Raw genomic sequence first — 19,063 nt, forward strand, 5'->3', positions numbered from 1 at the left:
CATCACATGAGCTCTGATTTTGGCAACTCGTCCTTCCAGCAGAGGAGAAATCTCACATTATTCACACAACAGTCTGGCAAGGTAGGTCTCTGCTGCTTGAATTATAGGGCAAAAGGGGAGGGTCTTCATGAAAGTCATGTGCTGACTTCCCCACCCCCATTTTATCTCATGACCCAAGCAGCCTTGCAGAAACAATAGGGAGGCTGACGCAAAACATCAGAGGGTACCACTCACCCACTCCAGTTCAGAGCCGTAGATTTTACTGTGCATCATGGCTGGGTTGGAGATTGAACCAGATCCTGCCCTCTTGGTGCATAATGTTCTGCAACCCCCCCCCCCATTGTAGACATAGGTGTAGAAATGTGTCAATAAACCTTATTTCTTAAAGACACTAGCCTCTGCTGCACCTCAATTTTCCCAATAAGAACACAACCCTGGGTTAGTGCCTGGAACCCTCTGGAAATCTTGCTATTGCTTGGCAGAGAGTGGGGGGTGGTGTCCAACTTTTGTAACAATGCTTAGGCTAGAATAAATCACAGACGTTTAGATTTGCAGACAAGTGAAATTTTACAGTTTCCAGATGTTACGGTGAGCTAGTCTCCATCTGCTGGCGGTAAAGCAAATATGAAAAGTTTCCAGAATGACTTAAAAATAAAAGTGCTTTGTCTCCTTGTAAAAGGGATCATGCAGTCTTTGGGTTGGCAACCCTTTTAGAGAGATTCAGTTCACTTGCTCCAGGAAGGAGGGAGAGGAAAAAAGAGGTGGGAGGGTGGAGGGTGGGAGCAGGGCCTGCTGAGAGCCTGCTAAGGCGCACTCACTCTGGCAACTGGAACTCAGGGCTCAGGCTTCCCCTTTCATGCATGAACTTTATTGAGAATTTTAAAAACAATTGCAAGCATAAAGTGCTGTCTTTCAGAAAAAAATGCATGTACAGATGATAAGTCTTGTACGCAGTCATGCACATGGCATCAAAACAGATTTGGAAAGTCTTTTACATTACAGTGGTACCTCAGGGTAAGTACTTAATTCGTTCCAGAGGTCCGTTCTTATCCTGAAACTGTTCTTAACCTGAAGCACCACTTTAGGTAATGGGGCCTCCCTCTGCTGCCACTGTGCCGCCGGAGCACGATTTCTGTTCTCATCCTGAAGCAAAGTTATTAACCCGAGGTAATATTTCTGGGTTACCGGAGTCTGTAACCTGAAGCGTATGTAACCCGAGGTACCACTGTATTGATTAAGCTCCCATCCACAGAGTTTACTTCCATCTAAATCATTAAGATAATTTCTCCATAGTGGCTGCTGGGACAGAGGTGGGAGGGAGATTTTTGTACCGCTGTTCATAAGTGATATAGACCAAGACCATACGGAGTCAAGCCCATATTTCTTTGTTATTCCTCTTATCACCCTCCAGTAGTGAGTTCCGAGTTCCAGAATTCCTATATCCCACACTTAATGAGTCCAGGTTTATCTGGTGGAAGGAGGTGATTATCTATTGGAAGCCACGAAAGAAGACCAGCTCTTTATTCTTGACATTGGGACTGATTCCCCCCCCCCCCCCACTGGCCTGGGATGGGGTAAATTTATTACCTCCGCTTTGTCAGGAGGCTCCAGGGGGTGCTGCAGCAGTTTCTATTCCACCAGCCTCCCCAGGCAATTAAGAGTACACGCTTCCAAAATGGTTAAGGTTTTGCATTTTTATTGCTGTAAACAGTTTTAGTATTTTTCTGTACTGCACAGCAGGAGATAAAAATTTTTTACAGTGGTACCTCGGGTTACATACACTTCAGGTTACATACGCTTCAGGTTACAGACTCCTCTAACCCAGAAATAGTACCTTGGGTTAAGAACTTTGCTTCAGGATGAGAACAGAAATCGTGCTCCGGTGGCATGGCAGCAGCAGGAGGCCCATTAGCTAAAGTGGTGCTTCAGGTTAAGAACAGTTTCAGGTTAAGAACGGACCACCGGAACGAATTAAGTACTTAATCCGAGGTACCACTATATTTATAAATGAATGACTGGATTTAAGATTCAGAATTAAAAACAGTTGAAACAGATTGCAGCCCCAGGAACAGGCTCCTGAAAACACACCTCTCAGGCATCAAGATGGAGACAAGGATACATTCTGCCCCACCAGTAGCCCCCCAACTGAAAGGAGAGGTGCAGAAGCAGAGGAGGAGGAGGAAGATGAAGCTCACTGGAGAGCTGGAGGCTTGCAAGGCGGCTGCTGTGGAGAGGCAGCCTCTGTGGAGAGGCCCCCCCAAGAGAGGCTGCAGCAGCGTCCCCCCAGGCGTCCTCAGCGGAGGGTGACCCAGGGTGACCACAGGCTCCACATGGAGTTGGTGAAAGGATCCTGGCAGCGAATCTTCACACGATGCACAGCCTCCGCATCTTTGATGGTTTCCTCCAGCTGGTCCTGTAAGGAGGGCAAACCAGGTGTGACTGGGCTGGAAGAGGGGCAGAGCCAGGGCCTGCTGGGGGGAGGAGTGAGGTTCTCTGATGTGGGGGTCCCACAGAGCAGAGGGTCCCAGCTTCTCCCGTTGGCCATGGCTAGAGTTCGTGGTGCTCACAGGCCCACCCTGGTATTGCGAACCCATTTGCAAGAGGCTCTTAGCCAGGATAAGTTCAGAGAACGTGGGTTGGGGAATTGTAGCTTTTCAGCTGTTGCTGGACTCCAACTTCCATCATTCTTGACCATTGCTAGATGCTGGGAGATGGAGTCCAGCAGCAAATGGAAGCTGCCACATTGACTACTTTTGCCTTATATCCTCCCTGCACAAGGGCAGTATACCTTCCAAGATCAGGTTCTGGGGACAAAGAACAGAAGAAGGGGAGTCAGCTGGGGCTACTGTGCCTCACTTGTGGGCAACTGGTTGGAAGATGTTGGGATTAGACTGTTGGGCTGGAGGAGCCCTTGACTTTGGCCTGGCCCACTCTGGCAGTGAGTGGGGGAGTCGCGATGATGGAAGGGGACGGTCTTTTGTGGTCAGGAGATCTCACCCATTCTCAGCTCCTTTGAGCATGTGGGAAAGTGGCTGGTTATGTTATTGTTGTAGGTTTTGAGTGCCAGATGTTGTGGGTGCAAGTCCCCCATAATTCTTGGATTCAACAAGAGTTAGATTTAATTGAGATGGGCATCACTGGAAGAACAAAGGCTGCTGGTGGCCTGTCATTAGCCATCAGTGAAAGCCATCAACAAGGTAAATGACACATCTGGATTTGGGAGGTGGAAATTTCCAGGCTTATAGTGAGCAATGAGAGAATTGAACAGGCAAAAAGTGTCGCTTTTGCAAGTTGGAGGAGGGGGGGCACAAAGGCAGGAAGTCTGTTTTATGCTGCAGAGAGGGTCAGACATGATGTCTGGGGTCTCTTGGAATCTGAAACTGCAGCAATGGAAAGAACAGGACCATCTCAGAAGCTGAATGAACTCTCTCCATCTAGACACAGCCTGTAAATGCATTTAGATGAACCTTATATCATAAAGACACCACAGACTCTACAGTGCCATCTTTTCCAAAGGAAGTACAGACCCCAGGTAAGTGCCTGGAACTTCATCCTGATATGTAACATTATGAAGAAGCAGAGAACGTAGGAAGAGCACCTGCTGGATCAGGCCAGTGGCCCATCTAGTCCAGCATCCTGTTCTCACAGCAAGGTGCCTGTAGGAAACCTGCAAGTAGGATTGGAGCACAAGAGCAACTTTCACCTCCTGTGGTTTCCAGCAACTGGGATTCAGAAGCATTTACTGAATGTGGAGAGCAGAGCTCAGCCATCATGACTAGTAGCCCTCCATAGCCCTCTCCTCCTTCATGCACTTGTCCAATCCTCTTTTAAAGCCATCCAAGTTGGAGGCCATCATTGGCTCTTGAGGGAGGGAGTTCCATAGGCTGACTACGTGCTGCATAGACTATGATTCTGTCCTGAATCTCCCTACGTTCAGGTTCATCGCACGTCCATAACTTCTAGTGTTATGAGAGAAGGGGGAACAAGCTGTATCCATTTTCTCCAGGCCACCATGCATAATTTTACAAACTTGTATCATGTTGTCTCTCACTTGCCTTTTCTCTAAAGTAAAACCTCCCAAACTTTGCAACCTTCCTTCATGGGGAGGAGCTGCATCTCCTTGACCAGTTTGGTCGGAAACCAGCCCACGAGGGACGAAACAGGCATTGAAAACCAGCTTGCTACTTACGCTGCTGACTTCCTTCTGGGTGCCATCGTAATGTTCCAGTTTCAGGCGGTAGCGCAGAGGGAAGTAGGCGAAGGCGCAGTGCCAAGAGGCCGGGGGAGCCCAGCTGAGCTTCAGCTTGGCCCCCGACTCCTTGTGGATGGTCAGCTTCTCTGGCGGGTCTGGCTTCACTGCAAGGGGAGGGATGAGAAGAGCCATCAGGCTTCACCCAGGGCCCCCTCCCTCCCTCCTCTGCCTTTGGAGGGGCCACAGTAGGGCCCCTCTGACCAGCCTTCTGCTACTGCCTTTCACTACTGAGAGGCCCAGATCAGCTAGATCAGAGGTTCCCAAATATTATTCAGGCTGCTGCCACTTTGGTGCCACAAACTCATCCCCAGCACCACCCAACCTATGAAAAGCATTTCTCAAAATAGCGGTTTGTACAACCCACTGAGGAAGATAACACAATTAAATTCAAAACCGTCAACAATTGCTCCCCTGCCCCCAGTTTTTATTATGTATTTTGTGTTTTAATCTTGTATTGTCATGTTGTGATCTTTGGACAAAGGGTGGTATATGAATTTAATAACTAAAAATTTAGTTTGATTAATTCAACAGAATTCATTTGATCCAGCGTGATACCAGTTTTTCAAAGTCTGAGAGCCATTTGCCCCCTGGCTGCCCCCTTACCACTTTGAATCCCTCTAAAATCCCCCTACCACCCACTTTGGGAACCATCAGCAGGTGTTGATCTTTTGGTTGAGGCATTCCCAGCCAGTCAGGTGCTTCTCAGTTAACTCCCCCCCCCCCACAAAAAAGCAGAATATGATATGTTAGTGGAAGCAGAGCTCTTTGCAAGACCACAGCTCCCCTGCAGGATAAGCTGTGCAGAAGGTCAGCAGCAAGAGAAATCCCTTTGACAATATCTCTTGGAGTTTTATGAAAAAGAACTTACAGGCTATGGGGGTAGGCCAAGGTTTTGAGAATGGTATAGGTGCAATATATTCTGAACAAAAGGCTAAATTAATTGTAAATAATGTGGTAACGGAACAATTTAAGATAGAGAAAGGGACACGACAGGGATGCCCAATTTCCCCATTACTTTTTATTTCGGTCTTGGAGGCCCTGCAGAACATGATTAGAAGGGACCGGTTGGTTAAAGGTATACAGGTCGGAGCCAAACAGTATAAACTGAGAGCATTTGCAGATGATCTAGTCTTGACCTTACAGGAGCCAGAATCTAGTACTAAAAGAGTTTTAGAACTAATTCAAGAATTTGGCCAAGTGGCAGGATTTAAACTGAATAAGTCAAAAACTAAGGTTTTAGAGAAAAACTTAACACCGATTGAAAGAGAGAAGTTTCAGAATGAAACAGGTTTAATGGTTGTGAACAAAGTGAAATACCTGGGGATCAATATGACAGCTAAAAATGGGAATTTGTTTAAAGATAATTATGAAAAATGTTGGATGGAAGTGAAAAAAGATTTAGAAATTTGGTCAAATTTGAAGCTTTCCTTGTTGGGTCGAATTGCAGTTATAAAGATGAATGTATTGCCTAGAATGTTATTTTTGTTTCAAACATTGCAAATCGTGGACAAGATGGACTGTTTCAAGAAGTGGCAGAGAGACATTTCTAAATTTGTCTGGCAGGGCAAGAAACCAAGAATAAAATTTAAGATATTAACTGATGCAAAAGAAATGGGTGGATTTGCCCTGCCAGACTTAAAACTTTACTATGAAGCAGCAGCATTTTGCTGGCTGAAAGACTGGCTACTTCTTGAGAACACAGACACTTTGGATTTAGAAGGTTTTAACAATGTTTTTGGGTGGCATGCATATTTGTGGTATGACAAGGTTAAAGCGCATAAAGCATTTAAAAACCATATTGTCAGGAGAGCATTGTTTAATGTTTGGATAAGATACAAAGATTTATAGGAAAATAAAACCCCAAGGTGGTTGTCACCAATGGAAGCGAAAGCTCAGAAAAAGCTCAATATGGAGGCCAAATGGCCGAAATATTGGGAGATTTTGGAACAAGAAGGAGATAGATGGAAACTTCAGAGTTTTGAGAAGTTAAAAAATAAAGTGCGAGACTGGTTACATTACTTTCAGATAATGGAGGCGTTTAATTTGGATAAGAAATTCGGCTTCCAGGTGGAAAAATCAAAATTAGAAACAGAACTGTTAGAACCCAAAACTAAGATTATGTCAAAGATGTATAACTTGCTGTTGAAATGGAATACTCAGGATGAAACGGTGAAATCTGCTATGATTAAATGGGCACAAGATGTTGGACATAACATTATGTTTGCTGACTGGGAACAGTTGTGGACCACAGGTATGAAATTTACAGCATGTAATGCCTTAAGAGAAAATATTATGAAAATGATATACAGGTGGTACATGACCCCAGTCAAGCTTGCAAAAATATATCATCTGCCCGATAATAAATGTTGGAAATGTAAAGAAACTGAAGGTACATTCTTTCACCTTTGGTGGACGTGCCCAAAGATTAAGGCTTTCTGGGAAATGATTTATAATGAATTGAAAAAGGTATTTAAATATACCTTCCTGAAGAAACCAGAGGCCTTTCTCTTGGGCATGGTTGGCCAATTGGTGTCGAAAAAGGATAGAACTTTCTTTATGTACGCCACAACAGCAGCAAGAATACTCATCGCAAAGTATTGGAAGACGCAAGATTTACCCACTCTGGAAGAATGGCAAACGAAGTTGATTGACTTTATGGGATTGGCAGAAATGACTGGCAGAATCCGTGACCAGGGAGAAGAGTCGGCAGAAGAAGAATGGAAGAGATTCAAGGATTATCTACAAAAATATTGTAATATTAATGAATGTTGAATGATGCAGGATTGAAATTAATTGGTTTCTAGCTGTAATGGCAATAAGAATATGAAAATATGACTATAGACCAATAGCTCTAACATCTGTTGTTATGAAATGTTTTGAGAGATTGGTGCTAGATCATATTAAGGCTGGTCTTCCATCCACTCTAGACCCGTACCAGTTTGCATACAGAAGAAACAGATCTACTGATGATGCTATTTCCATCGCTGTCCATACTGTACTGAGTCACCTAGAACGACAGGGAACCTACGCAAGGCTGTTGTTTGTGGACTACAGTTCTGCCTTCAATACAATTCTGCCAGACAGGTTATTTCTTAAAATGACCAATTTGGGTATACATCAGAAGATCTGTCTGTGGGTAAGGAATTTCTTGACTGATAGGCCGCAGACAGTGAGAATGGGACCTTACTATTCTTCTACTCTAGTATTAAGCACAGGAGCCCCTCAGGGATGTGTGCTAAGTCCCTTTCTCTATTCCCTGTACACATTTGATTGCACCCCACTGTATAAGTCCAACACAATCATCAAATTTGCGGATGATACAACAGTGGTGGGGCTCATTAGTGAGAACAATGAGACTGCTTATAGGAAAGAAGTACAGGGGTTAATTCAATGGTGTAAAGAAAACAATCTTATGCTTAACACCAAAAAAACCAAAGAACTCATAATTGACTTTAGGAGAAAGAAAAGTGTATTTTTACCATTGTACATAAATGGCGAGGAGGTGGAGAGGGTTGGTAGTTTTAAATACCTGGGCATTTATATCTCTGAGGACCTCTCATGGACTGCAAATATTAATATGGTTGTGAGGAAGGTGCAGGGGAGGTTGTATTTCCTGAGAATGCTCAGGGGACTGAATCTATCTCAGCACCTACTTCTGTCCTATTATCACAGTACCATCGAGAGCGTCTTAACTTATAGTGTATTATCGTGGTATGGGAGCAGCTCCGAAACGGATAAAAAAGCTTTACAGAGAATAATTAAAATTGCCCAGAATGTTATTGGGCTCCAACTACCAACCCTGGATGAGATCTTCACGTCTCGCACTTTGAAGAAGTCACACAATATCCTGAGAGATCCCACCCATCCTGCTCACAACTTCTTTGAACTGTTGCCTTCGGGCAGAAGATATAGGACAATGAAAACACGAACCACACGCCTTCTGAATAGTTTCTATCCAAGAGCTCTGATTGCACTAAATAATGATCTCAGGGCCAGTTGCAAGAAATAGCAAGCAGGGAGTAGGAAGGAATGAGATAGGTTTTAGGTTATGTTATGCCTTTAAATAGGTTATGTTATATTCTGGATTATGTTATGTTTTATAGATTATGTCTGAATAGGATGAGAGTGTTGGAGATACGTGTAAATGTGTATGTGAACCCGGTCTTTGGGGGGTTGTTTGATTTTCGTTGTTGTGTATACTGTGTATATACGGACAATGACAATAAATTTATCTAAAAAATGGTCCCCTTTTTCTTGGTAAATAATCAAGAGCTTAAGATATAATAATATAAGAGGATGGTTAGAAAATAAGGGGTTTAATTGCAATGCTGGGAGATAAGGATTTGCTGGATAAACAATTCGAACTGGAATACAAGAAGGGGAGGTATGAGGAGGTCAGTGAAAGATGTTATTGAAAAATAAGTTTTGAACGTTATGTGTTTTTTTTGTTTTTTGTTTTTAATTTTTTGTTTTAATTGTTTGTAAAAAATGGAAAATGCTAATAAAATATCTTATAAAAAAAAAGAGAAATCCCTGACAGCAGAACTGCAGGGACTGACACCATCTGCTTTTCATACTTAAAAGCAACCTTGCCCCCTCCCAAGCTGCTGCCCCCCCCATGTTTTAAACTCCCATCAGCACCAGCCATCAAGAGCCGCACTGGCTGCAAGGGCTGCTGGGGGTCCAACGTGTGGTGGGGGGAGAGACCAGGCTGAAGCTTCAGGAGGCTCTTGCTCAGAGGTTCGATGAGGAAATGTCCCTCTGAAATGTCCCTGCCCATAGAGCCATTCCATACAGGCAGTCCCAACTGCCCCAGTTACTTAGCAGCCCCAGCAGTGCCGGGGTCAGACTGGATGGCCTCTGGGGGTCCCTTCCCACACTGTGATCCTGCCCTAGTTCTGCGGGTGTCCTTTTGCTTGGCCTCCAAAGGCAGCTGCTGGGCTTCTCCTCCTGCCTCCTTTGGATTCTGGAGCGGGGTGGGGAGGGCCGGTCTGGCGTCCCTACCGATGTCCTGGATGACGACGTCCCTCCGGAGAGCCTCGTAGCTGCCGTCTTCGCCCAGCCCCTCCAGCTCCAGCTCCAGCTCCGTCTTCTCCCCGGAAGGGCAGGGGGAGCAGTCCTCCAGCAGGAGGCGCACCTCGCCCGGGGAGGCAGACACTTCTCTCGCGGGGCAGCGCGCAGAGCCGGGTCCTCTGCGGAGACAGAAAAGCCATTGAGGAGCCTTGGGAGGGGCTGTTCCAATCCTATGACGCTGAGAGGGAGGGGGTCCTAAAGCGAGAGGTCCTGGGGCTCAAAGCTGCCAGCTGGCAAGCTCCATCCGACCCCGCCCGAAAGAGGTGGTGCCTGGCTGGCTGGTGGCCGTGAGGGGGTGGGGGTCAGCCCTCTCGCCCTCCTCCCCGTTTCCCCTGATGCTTCAGATGTTCCAGGCCCTTCAAAGAGGTCCTGCCTCAAAGCGAGGAGGGGAGGCTCGGTACTCACTTGCGGCGCAGGCGGGCACGGAAGGCGGCTGGGTGCTGAGTCTTCCACCAGCAGCTGAAGGTGCCTCTGTACGACGGCGCCTCGCAGGTCACCTCAGCTTCTGCCTTTCCAGCTGCAGGGAGCGGGCAGAGTGGTTAACAGGGACCCTGGCGACTGCCTTGCCCTTCCCGCTGCTGGAGAAGGAGCCTGTCGGGGATCTTTGAGCTGTGATTTCCGCATTGCAGGGGGTTGAGCTGGATGACCTTTGGGGTTCCCCTCCAGCGCTACAGTTCTATGGCTCTCACAAGACAATCGGGCTTCGTGGCGCCTTTCACGCGTCTCCACTTGCGCAACAGCGCCCCCTGCAGGAGCGCCCGTGAGAAATAGTCCATCTACGGCCCGTTCCTTGGGTTTTATGAACGAAAAGTTACAATTTAGGAATGAAGCCGGGGCCGAAATATTATAGGAAGTGGAAAAGCCATGTTTAGACTCGCTGATCTCTTCTGACCACTTCTTTAGGCAGGAACGCCTAGATCAGGCATGTCCAAAGTCCGTTTTGAGGGCCTAATCCAGCCCGCCGGTCGGTTTAATTTGGCCCCTGTGGCACTTTATTTCCTGGGGTAAAATCCCCAAAGAAACCTTGACAACTTCAATCCTATAAAGCTCAACAACTTCGGCCCTCACGGCCCTTCACTTCATCAAATCTGGCCCTCTTTGGCCTAGAGGTAGTGCGGATGATCGCCAGTCTGCAAACTGGTTGGACCAGTCCAAGACGGGCAGCCCTGTCAACATGAAGGTCCTTTGTTTATGACTGGGGCAAGGCTTGCGTCAATGGGCTCAGGGGCCAAGAGTATTTACCATATGTAAAGGAACGGATAGAATGTATCAGACAGGCCAGGAAGAGCCATTAACAAAGTATCTTCATTGACAAGCTGGAAAGCAAATTGGAAAACAGGATCTTGGCGCCTGCTCAGGGCTTCTTGGACAACCCTTTTCTATTACCTTGATGTTCCATTTTGAGGTGGTCTTTATGCCCAGGGGGCGGATAATTTATGGGCTTTTTAAGTTGTTGCACACGTGTGTTGGGGGCTCCTCACCTCCTTGCAAGGGTGAGGGGGGAGACTCAGTTGCAACAGGTGCAATAAAGATTCCTTGCTTCCTCTCAACTGGTTGTAAAGTTAAGGTAAAGGGACCCCTGACCATTAGGTCCAGTCGCGGACGACTTTGGGGTTGCAGCGCTCATCTTGCTTTACTGGCCAAGGGAGCCGGCGAACAGCTTCCGGGTCATGTGGCCAGCAGGACTAAGCCCCTTCTGGCGAACCAGAGCAGCGCACGGAAACGCCGTTTACCTTCCCGCCGGAGTGGTACCTATTTATCTACTTGCACTTTGACGTGCTTTCGAACTACTAGGTGGGCAGGAGCAGGGACCGAGCAACGGGAGCTCACCCCATTGCAGGGATTCGAACCGCCGACCTTCTGATCGGCAAGTCCTAAGCTCTGTGGTTTAACCCACAGTGACACCCGCGTAGCCCCTGTTTAAATCTCTGAGCAATTGCTGACCTCAAGGGATTCTAACTCCTTGGCTGGAGTTAGGCTGTTCAAGCCAAGCCCATTTCTTATAACAATCCTATGATCCAAATGGCCAAAGACAGGTCCCGACTTGCCCGCCCCGGCTGTAATGTCGGAGCCCAATGAAGGCGCAGATTCTGCGAAGGCTCCCAAGGGGTCCCCTTATCCCCTGCTCACCTTTTCGGAGGAATAGGGGGAAGTCTGGGTCATGCACAGCCAGAAAGGTTCTGCGCAGCACCTGTCCTGCAGCTCCCCGGCAGGTGTAGTTGCGGGCGGAGGCGAGGTCCAGCGGGCCGACGCGCAGAAGGTGCCCCCAGGGTGGCAGCTCCTCCATCTCCACCAGGGCTCCGTCCTCCACTTCCCAGCTCACCCGCTGCCCTGCCGGGGCGTCGCACGTCAGGTTCACCTTCTCATTGATGTCCCCAACCTGCACTGGGGGCGGGAAGAGAGAGAATTGGGGGGGAAGCAGTGGCAGAAGGGCTGCGGTGGGGAAGCGCCCCTTCATGAGAAGTTTGGGACGCCAAGACTCCAGGCTGGGAGGACTGCACTGAGGGCACCCCCCTCCCTCGGCCAGGGCACTGTGGTCTTCTAATGGCTGGAAGCAGCCCAGAGTGGCTGGGGCAACCCAATCAGATGGGTGACATACAAAAAAATTATTATTATTATAGGGCAGCTCCTGCCCTATTTACCGTATTTTTTGCTCTATAAGACTCACTTTTTCCCTCCTAAAAAGTAAGGGGAAATGTGTGTGCATCTTATGGAGCGAATGCAGGCTGCGCAGCTATCCCAGAAGCCAGAACAGCAAGAGGGATTGCTGCTTTCACTGTGCAGTGATCCCTCTTGCTGTTCTGGCTTCTGAGATTCAGAATATATTTTTTTCTTGTTTTCCTCCTCCAAAAACTAGGTGCGTCTTGTGGTCTGGTGCGTCTTACAGAGCGAAAAAATATGGTATTTATTTATTTATTTATTTATTTCATAAAATTTATGCAGCGCCTGACTGTAAAAAAAAGCAAAAGCAAACTCACAAAGCAGTTTACAAAAGGATAAAACAAGAAAATCGACAGAAATTTACAACAATGCTTTAAAATATACAAAAAGTTTAAAATGCTAAAGCAGCTTAAAATTTAGGTCAACCCTCTACCTATTTTGGTAGGCTTGTCTAAACAAGAATGTTTTTAAAAGGCGCAGAAAGGAGAATAAAGAAAGGCGCTTGCTTGATGTCAATAGGCAGGGAGTTCCAAAGTGTAGGTGCTGCCAGACCAAATGATTGCATTCTTAGGAATGGGGGTATTATGTGGCATCTGTAGCAGTGCTGATTGAAGTGGTTGAGTGGTCACCTGTGGCGTCAGGCGATCTCACAGGTAAACTGGTCCCAAGTTTTCAAGGGCTTTGTAATACCTTGAACAGTAACACCTCGAACTTGGCCCAAACCTGTTTAAAGGTAACTGGGACCCCTGACTGTTAGGTCCAGTTGCAGATGACTCTGGGGTTGCAGCATTCATCTTGCTTTACTGGCTGAGGGAGCCAGTGTTTGTCCTCAGAGAGCTTCCGGGTCATGTGGCCAGCAGGACTAAACCGCTTCTGGTGAACCAGAGCAGTGAATGGAAACACCGTTTACCTTCCCGCCAGAGCGGTACCTATTTATCTACTTACACTTTGACGTGCTTTCGAACTGCTAGGTGGGCAGGAGCAGGGACTGAGCAATGGGAGCTCACCCTGTTGTGGGGAATCGAACTGCCGACCTTCGGATCGGCAATCCCTAGGCTCTGTGGTTTAGACCACAGCGCCACCCACATCCCTCAAACCTATTTAGGGAAGTTTTTAATGTTTTTTAATATTCTGTTGGGAGCTGCCCAGAGTGGCTGGGGAAACCCCATCAGATGGGCGGGGTATAAATTATTATTATTATTATTATTATTATTATTATTATTAAACCGGTGCAGACCTCTGAGTACAGAAGTTAGATGCTGACAAGGCCACGCTCTTGCCAGCAATTGTGCTGCAGCATTCTGCCCTAACTGCAGGTTCCAGATCAAGTATGAGGGAAGTCCCACTGAGCAATTACAGCCCCCCCCCCAAAATTCCTGGGATGGGGGCACGCACAGGAGCTACACAGCACATCTGTGTGCAGCCTGCTTTTCTCTCCCTCCTTCTGTGCATCTCTGTGCGCAGATTCAAGCAGAGACACACAGCCCTTTGTGGACCACACTCCATCCCCCTCCCTTCCCTTCTGGGCCCCTGAGATGGGGCTTGCCTCTGGGGCACTTACAGTTGGCGGGAAAAGCCACGGAGGCTTCTGCGATGAGCGCCATGCCCAGCAGGGCCAGCAACGTCATGGGCATCATCTTCAGGCCGCGTGAGGAGAGACTCCGCTGGAGACAAGGGCAGTGAAGGTAAGGGGAGAGGATCCTGCCCAGGAAGGAAGACAAAATGACCAAAGGGGAAACCCAAATCTCTCCAGACAGGGACCACCAGCAGCCCACCAGGGTCAGGGCCAGAGACTTCCAGCAGCATCTTGACCCCACTCCACCTGTCTGCCTCCACCCTCTGCCTCTCTCGGGGGCATGGAAAACCCACTGCCCAATGGGGGTGCCTGCCCTTGCTTCCAGCCACCTCTTGGGAGCAAAGGCTCTGCACCCCCCTCTCCCCCCTTCAGGAAATGAGACTCCTAAGAGCATCAAAAGAACTTGCTCAACTAGTCCAGCACTTGTTCTCACAGTGCCAGCCTAATGGGAACCCACAAGCAGGACTGGGCACAAGACCAACACGCCCCCCCCTCCTGTGGCTCCCACTAACTGGCATGCAGAAGCATTGCTGCGCAGAGCAGAGCCATCCTGGCTAGTAGCCACTGATAGCCCTAGTCTTCACCATGAGTTTGTCTTAAAAAAATTAAAAAATTACCTACTACCAAAACACAAACAGTGAAACCCCCCAGGTGGCTGATACATTGGGTATACAATATTCAATAATATACATATTCAATAATATACATATTCAATAATATTCAATAATAACATATTCAAATTAACCATATGTATACTTCTATATACCTTAACACTCCTCCTTCCACAAGGTTTATTTAACTTTTAACATTTTAATTGCCCCAAATTGTTCAAACTACTCAAATAATTCAATATCTTCTCAAACCAATCCTCCTCTTTCTCACTGACCTTAAACCCTTTCATTCTACGTATCTTCACAGTTAGGTATTCTAAAATTATAAGATTATTCAGTTTTTTCCTCCATTGCTTCACCCCTAGCTCTTCTGCATTTTTCCAATTACTTGCTTTAACCTGTCTGGCTGCAATTACCATCAATTTTACCCATTTGCATTCCTCTTTTGTTTTTAACTTGGTACTACTCAGGGTAATAAGAGCCATTAATTTAGTTATTTCCTCTTTCCCACAATTCCCAATATTTCTATACCAATCTGTTTCCAAAATTCATTCGCTAACAGACAGTCCCACCACACCATGAGTTTGTCTAATCCCCTTTTAAAGCCATCAGGGTTGGTGGCCAGCCCTGCTTCCCACGGGAGAAGAAAGCTCCATAGGTTAACTCTGCACTGCGTGAAGGACTTTCTGGCTGGTTGTCCTGAGAGGAGGCTGCTCAAGGGGCTCCCTGTGGACACAGCTGCAGGCTGGGGGCCTCATCTCCAGGTCCCACGGATCCTAGGCCTCCACCCCACAACTGCCTTTTCTTCCTTCTTGCCCTCTGTTTTGGCGCTCTCCTGCTGAGTTGCCCATGAACCTCCCTGGGAGCTTGGGGTTCTGCTGCCCGCCTCCGAAATGTCGCTCAGACCTTTGCCCTCAGAGTTCCCCACACAGCCAGTTCCCCCCAACCTTTTGGGTAGCCCTCTTCCAAAGCCTGTACCCAGAAGCCGGCTGCTCCCACTGGACAGACCCTGCACCCAGTGCCGGATTTACGTATATGATAAACAAGCTATAGCTTAGGGCCCCACTCTCTTGGGGGGCCCCAAAAAATTTATAGGGGAAAAAACCTGGATGTACATTTCCAAAATATAAGATAAAAAACCAAATAAAATAGATTATGAGTCTTTGTAAATTGTGTTTCTAAAGGAGCTTTTGTTATTGCCAAATGCCAATGTGTTTGCATTATTAAGTTTGTTATGAATAAAAAATCATTTTAAGTTAGAGCTTAGTAATTATTTCACTATTAATATACTTCTTATTAATTGTATCTCAGTTCAACAATTGCTTTGATAAAATACATATTTTGTTCTGTGCAAATGGCTTGAGATACCTCTTAGGTCCATAAATTACCATCTAGCATCTATTCAACACAAAAAACAGTGACAATCTGTTGTTGACGAAGGACAGCTGGACATAGAAAGGGCCCTGTTACCTTCAGTAGCTGAGGGCCACATCAAACCTCAATCCGGCCCTGCCTGCCTCACAAAGCCCCCTTCCCAAAGCAGGTTGCAGCCCAGAGACCCAGGACCGCCCCTCCCAAAGAGAGCCCTTACCTTCAGGCTGCTGCTGTGTGTGCCTGAGGGCTGAGAAGGAGACCTGTCTTATATTGCCTGTCCTGCAGGGAGGAGGTTAGTGAGTGGGCAAGGAAAATCTCCCCAGACCACAGAGCTGAGGAGGAGGGAGAGATAACCCATCACCGCCCCCTTCTGGGCCCACACCCACCCACAGGCCAGCCACCACCCCCTTCCTTCCCAGGGGAAGGACAGATTCAGCTCTGGAGGAACTGCCACACCTACAGCCACAGCCCAAGCAAGCCCTGGCCCCAAATGGGGCAGGGTGTGGGGTGTGGGTGGCTCAGGGCTGCCCGTCCGCTGCAGTGCCAGACCGTTGTGCCCTTTGTGCCCTCACCTGCACAACACACACAGTGCTCAGAGATCTGTACTGGTTGCCCATTTGCTACCTGGCCAAGTTCAAGGTGTTATTGTTCATATATAAAGCCCTTAACCACGTGGGAGCAGTTTTCCTATGAGATGGCCTTGCCCCCCACAGGTGCCCACTCAATTGCTTTGATCAGCAGAACTGGCCACAAACGTAAAACCAGATTCAGGTAAGTAGCCGCGTTGGTCTGACTCAGTCGAAATATATATAAAAATATAAAATTTGTCCTGTAGCACCTTGGAGACCAACTAAATTTGTTCTTGGTATAAGCATTCGTGTGCATGCACACTTCTTCAGATACAAATACCAATTCTACATCCGTAATAACTCGGTTGTTCAATGCGGCAGCACTTAAACTTTGGAACTCCCTGCTGCTCTTTTCAGTGCCTGCTAAAAACATTCCTGTTTTGAGAAATCTGTCTAGACGTTTAGAAAGCCAGTGAATTTTAATCTGTTTCAGTATTTTATTTTTTGTATGTTTTTAAAAGTGTTGTGCTTTTCCCTCAATTTTATTATTTTATCTTTTTGTAAACCACTTTGAGGTTGTTGTTGTATTTTTAATCTAGCAATGTATTATAGTAGTAGTAGTAGTGTTTAGTCGTTTAGTCGTGTCCAACTCTTCGTGACCCCCTGGACCAGAGCATGCCAGGCCCTCCTGTCTTCCACTACCTCCCGCAGTTTGGTCAAACTCATGCTGGTCTCTTCGAGAACACTGTCCCACCATCTCGTCCTCTGTCGTCCCCTTCTCCTTGTGCCCTCCATCTTTCCCAACATCAGGGTCTTTTCCAGGGAGTCTTCTCTTCTCATGAGGTGGCCAAAGTATTGGAGTCTCAGCTTCAGGATCTGTCCTTCCAGTGAGCACTCAGGGCTGATTTCCTTCAGAATGGAGAGGTTTGATCTTCTTGCAGTCCATGGGACTCTCCAGAGTCTCCTCCAGCGCCAGAATTCAAAAGCATTAATTCTTCGGCGATCAGCCTTCTTTATGGTCCAGCTCTCACTTCCATACATCACTACTGGGAAAACCAGAGCTTTTACTATACGGACCTTTGTTGGCAAGGTGATGTCTCTGCTTTTTAAGATGCTGTCTAGGTTTGTCATTGCGTAGTAGCAGTAGTAGTAATTTATTACTTATACCCCGCCCATCTGGCCAGGCCTCCCCAGCCACACTGGGCTGCTTCCAACATAATATTAAAAACATGATCAAACATCAAACATTAAAAACTTCCTAAACAGGGCTGCCTTCAGATGTCTTCTAAAAGTCAGATAGTTGTTTATTTCCCTCTGATGGGAGGGTGTTCCACAGGGCGGACGCCACCACCGAGAAGGCCCTCTGCCTGGTTCCCTGTAACCTCACTTCTCGCAGGGAGGCCCTCGATGCTGGACCTCAGTGTATAAATTTTATGACATTAAATAATAAGCACACCTGCCTCCTCCCCCCCCCCCGCCTAGAGGGTGAGGACAAAGAGCCGCTCCTTCCTCTGAGCCTTTGCAGCAACAGGGAGTGGGTTGGGGGGTGGGGTTTCCTCATCTCTCCACTTAGTGCCATGTTTCACGGGGGTGGGGGTGTGATCCCCTGCTCAGCCCCCACCAGGGTCAAAGGGATGCTTGATTCACTCCTGCCTTCATCAGATGCCCAATGGCCATGAGATGCTCTGAGTAACTTGCCCTATGACTCCCCCAAGCCCCAGGCCAAGGCCCCACGGCTGAAGAAGGACCAGCAAGACCAGCTACAAGGCGGGGAGGGGGGCTTATGTGAAGCTGGACTGGTAACAGCTCCTTGCGCAGAACATCCACCCATTACGATGCTTTAAAGGTCAGGGATTGTGACTACTGGCTGGGATGGGTACTCCCTGATCTCAGGGCCAGAGGCAGCACATGCCACTGAATAAATGTGGCCAGAAGCCACAGGAGGGGAGGGGCCTCGTGTGCTGGAATCCTGCCTCTGGGTTTCACAGAAAGGGCATCTGCATGGATGCTGGACTAGATGGGCCCCCAGTGACCTGATCCTGCAGGCTCTGATTGTTTATTATTTACCAGTTTCCCAAAGCCTGAGAGTCACTTGCACCTCACAAAACCAGCACAGTTTAAAAAGCCACAAATTGTTTAATTAGCCGAAGGCCTGGGAGGAGAGGCATGTTTTTGCCTGGCACTTAAAGAAATGAAAGGAAAGTTCCAGATGAGCCTCCCTGGGGGAACATCCCACAAGTGAGGAGCCACCACAGAGAAGGCCTGCTCTCTCATCTTCTTGGTGAGAAGGGAAGGGGCTTAGGGCAGAGGCAGATGGGGACAACCCCCAGGCTCAAGGCTTGGCCCCATCCTGCTCAGCCTGCCTCTACCCGCACAGCAGCCATGATGTTTAAATAAGTAAGGGGCTGTCTATAGTGCCCCCCCTTATGGTCCTTGCCATTCTTTGTGTTTGTACAACGCATGGGAGCAACCTATAGGGATTGGGAGGCTGTTTTAGTCAAAGAAAACAGCTGGGAGGGGAAGTTTTAGTGAGGAGGGAGGGGCAGCTGCCCCCCAAACATGCCTGACACAGCAGGGGCCAGATTGCAGCCCCCCCCCGCAATGCTGCTGCTGTGTGTGGCCTGAGCTCCCTGGGGGACCTTGGGCCAGCTGCTGTCTTCTCTACCTCTCAGGGTTGTTGTGGGGGTACAGGAGGGGGGGAGCCACGCAGAGCCACCTTGAGCTCCTTGGGGGTAAAGGTGGGCTGGAAATGCCCCAAACGAGCCATCAGGCGGGCCGGGCACCCTCCCTCCCCGCGCTGGGAGTTCCTCTGAGCCAAAGGGGGCTCCCCGGCTCTCTCTGGCCCCGCTGGGCTTTGCCTCCTGCCAGAAGAGGAAGCTCAGCGGGGAGGAGAATTCCCTTTGCGGAAGCGCCCTCTCGGCTGGGGCTGCACCGGGTGGTGCCCACT

The 19,063-nt window shown here is 48.1% G+C and overlaps 1 protein-coding gene across 1 annotated transcript; it reads right to left on the reverse strand.

The window, feature by feature from the left end:
* Positions 1-1,679: 1,679 nt before the first annotated feature.
* On the reverse strand, positions 1,680-16,062 carry LOC310742380 (interleukin-12 subunit beta-like). The gene is made up of 8 exons (XM_083571803.1): positions 16,004-16,062; positions 15,765-15,879; positions 13,548-13,687; positions 11,456-11,710; positions 9,731-9,842; positions 9,257-9,444; positions 4,190-4,356; positions 1,680-2,413 (listed from the first exon to the last, which is right to left on the reverse strand). The coding sequence occupies exons 3-8, from the start codon at positions 13,621-13,623 to the stop codon at positions 2,294-2,296; spliced, it is 918 nt and encodes a 305-aa protein (XP_083427929.1). The 5' UTR covers positions 13,624-13,687; positions 15,765-15,879; positions 16,004-16,062; the 3' UTR covers positions 1,680-2,293.
* Positions 16,063-19,063: the final 3,001 nt, after the last annotated feature.

This window comes from Podarcis filfolensis (genome assembly GCF_964270895.1).
Source record: "Podarcis filfolensis genome assembly, chromosome: 9".
Taxonomy (NCBI): Eukaryota; Metazoa; Chordata; class Lepidosauria; order Squamata; family Lacertidae; genus Podarcis; species Podarcis filfolensis.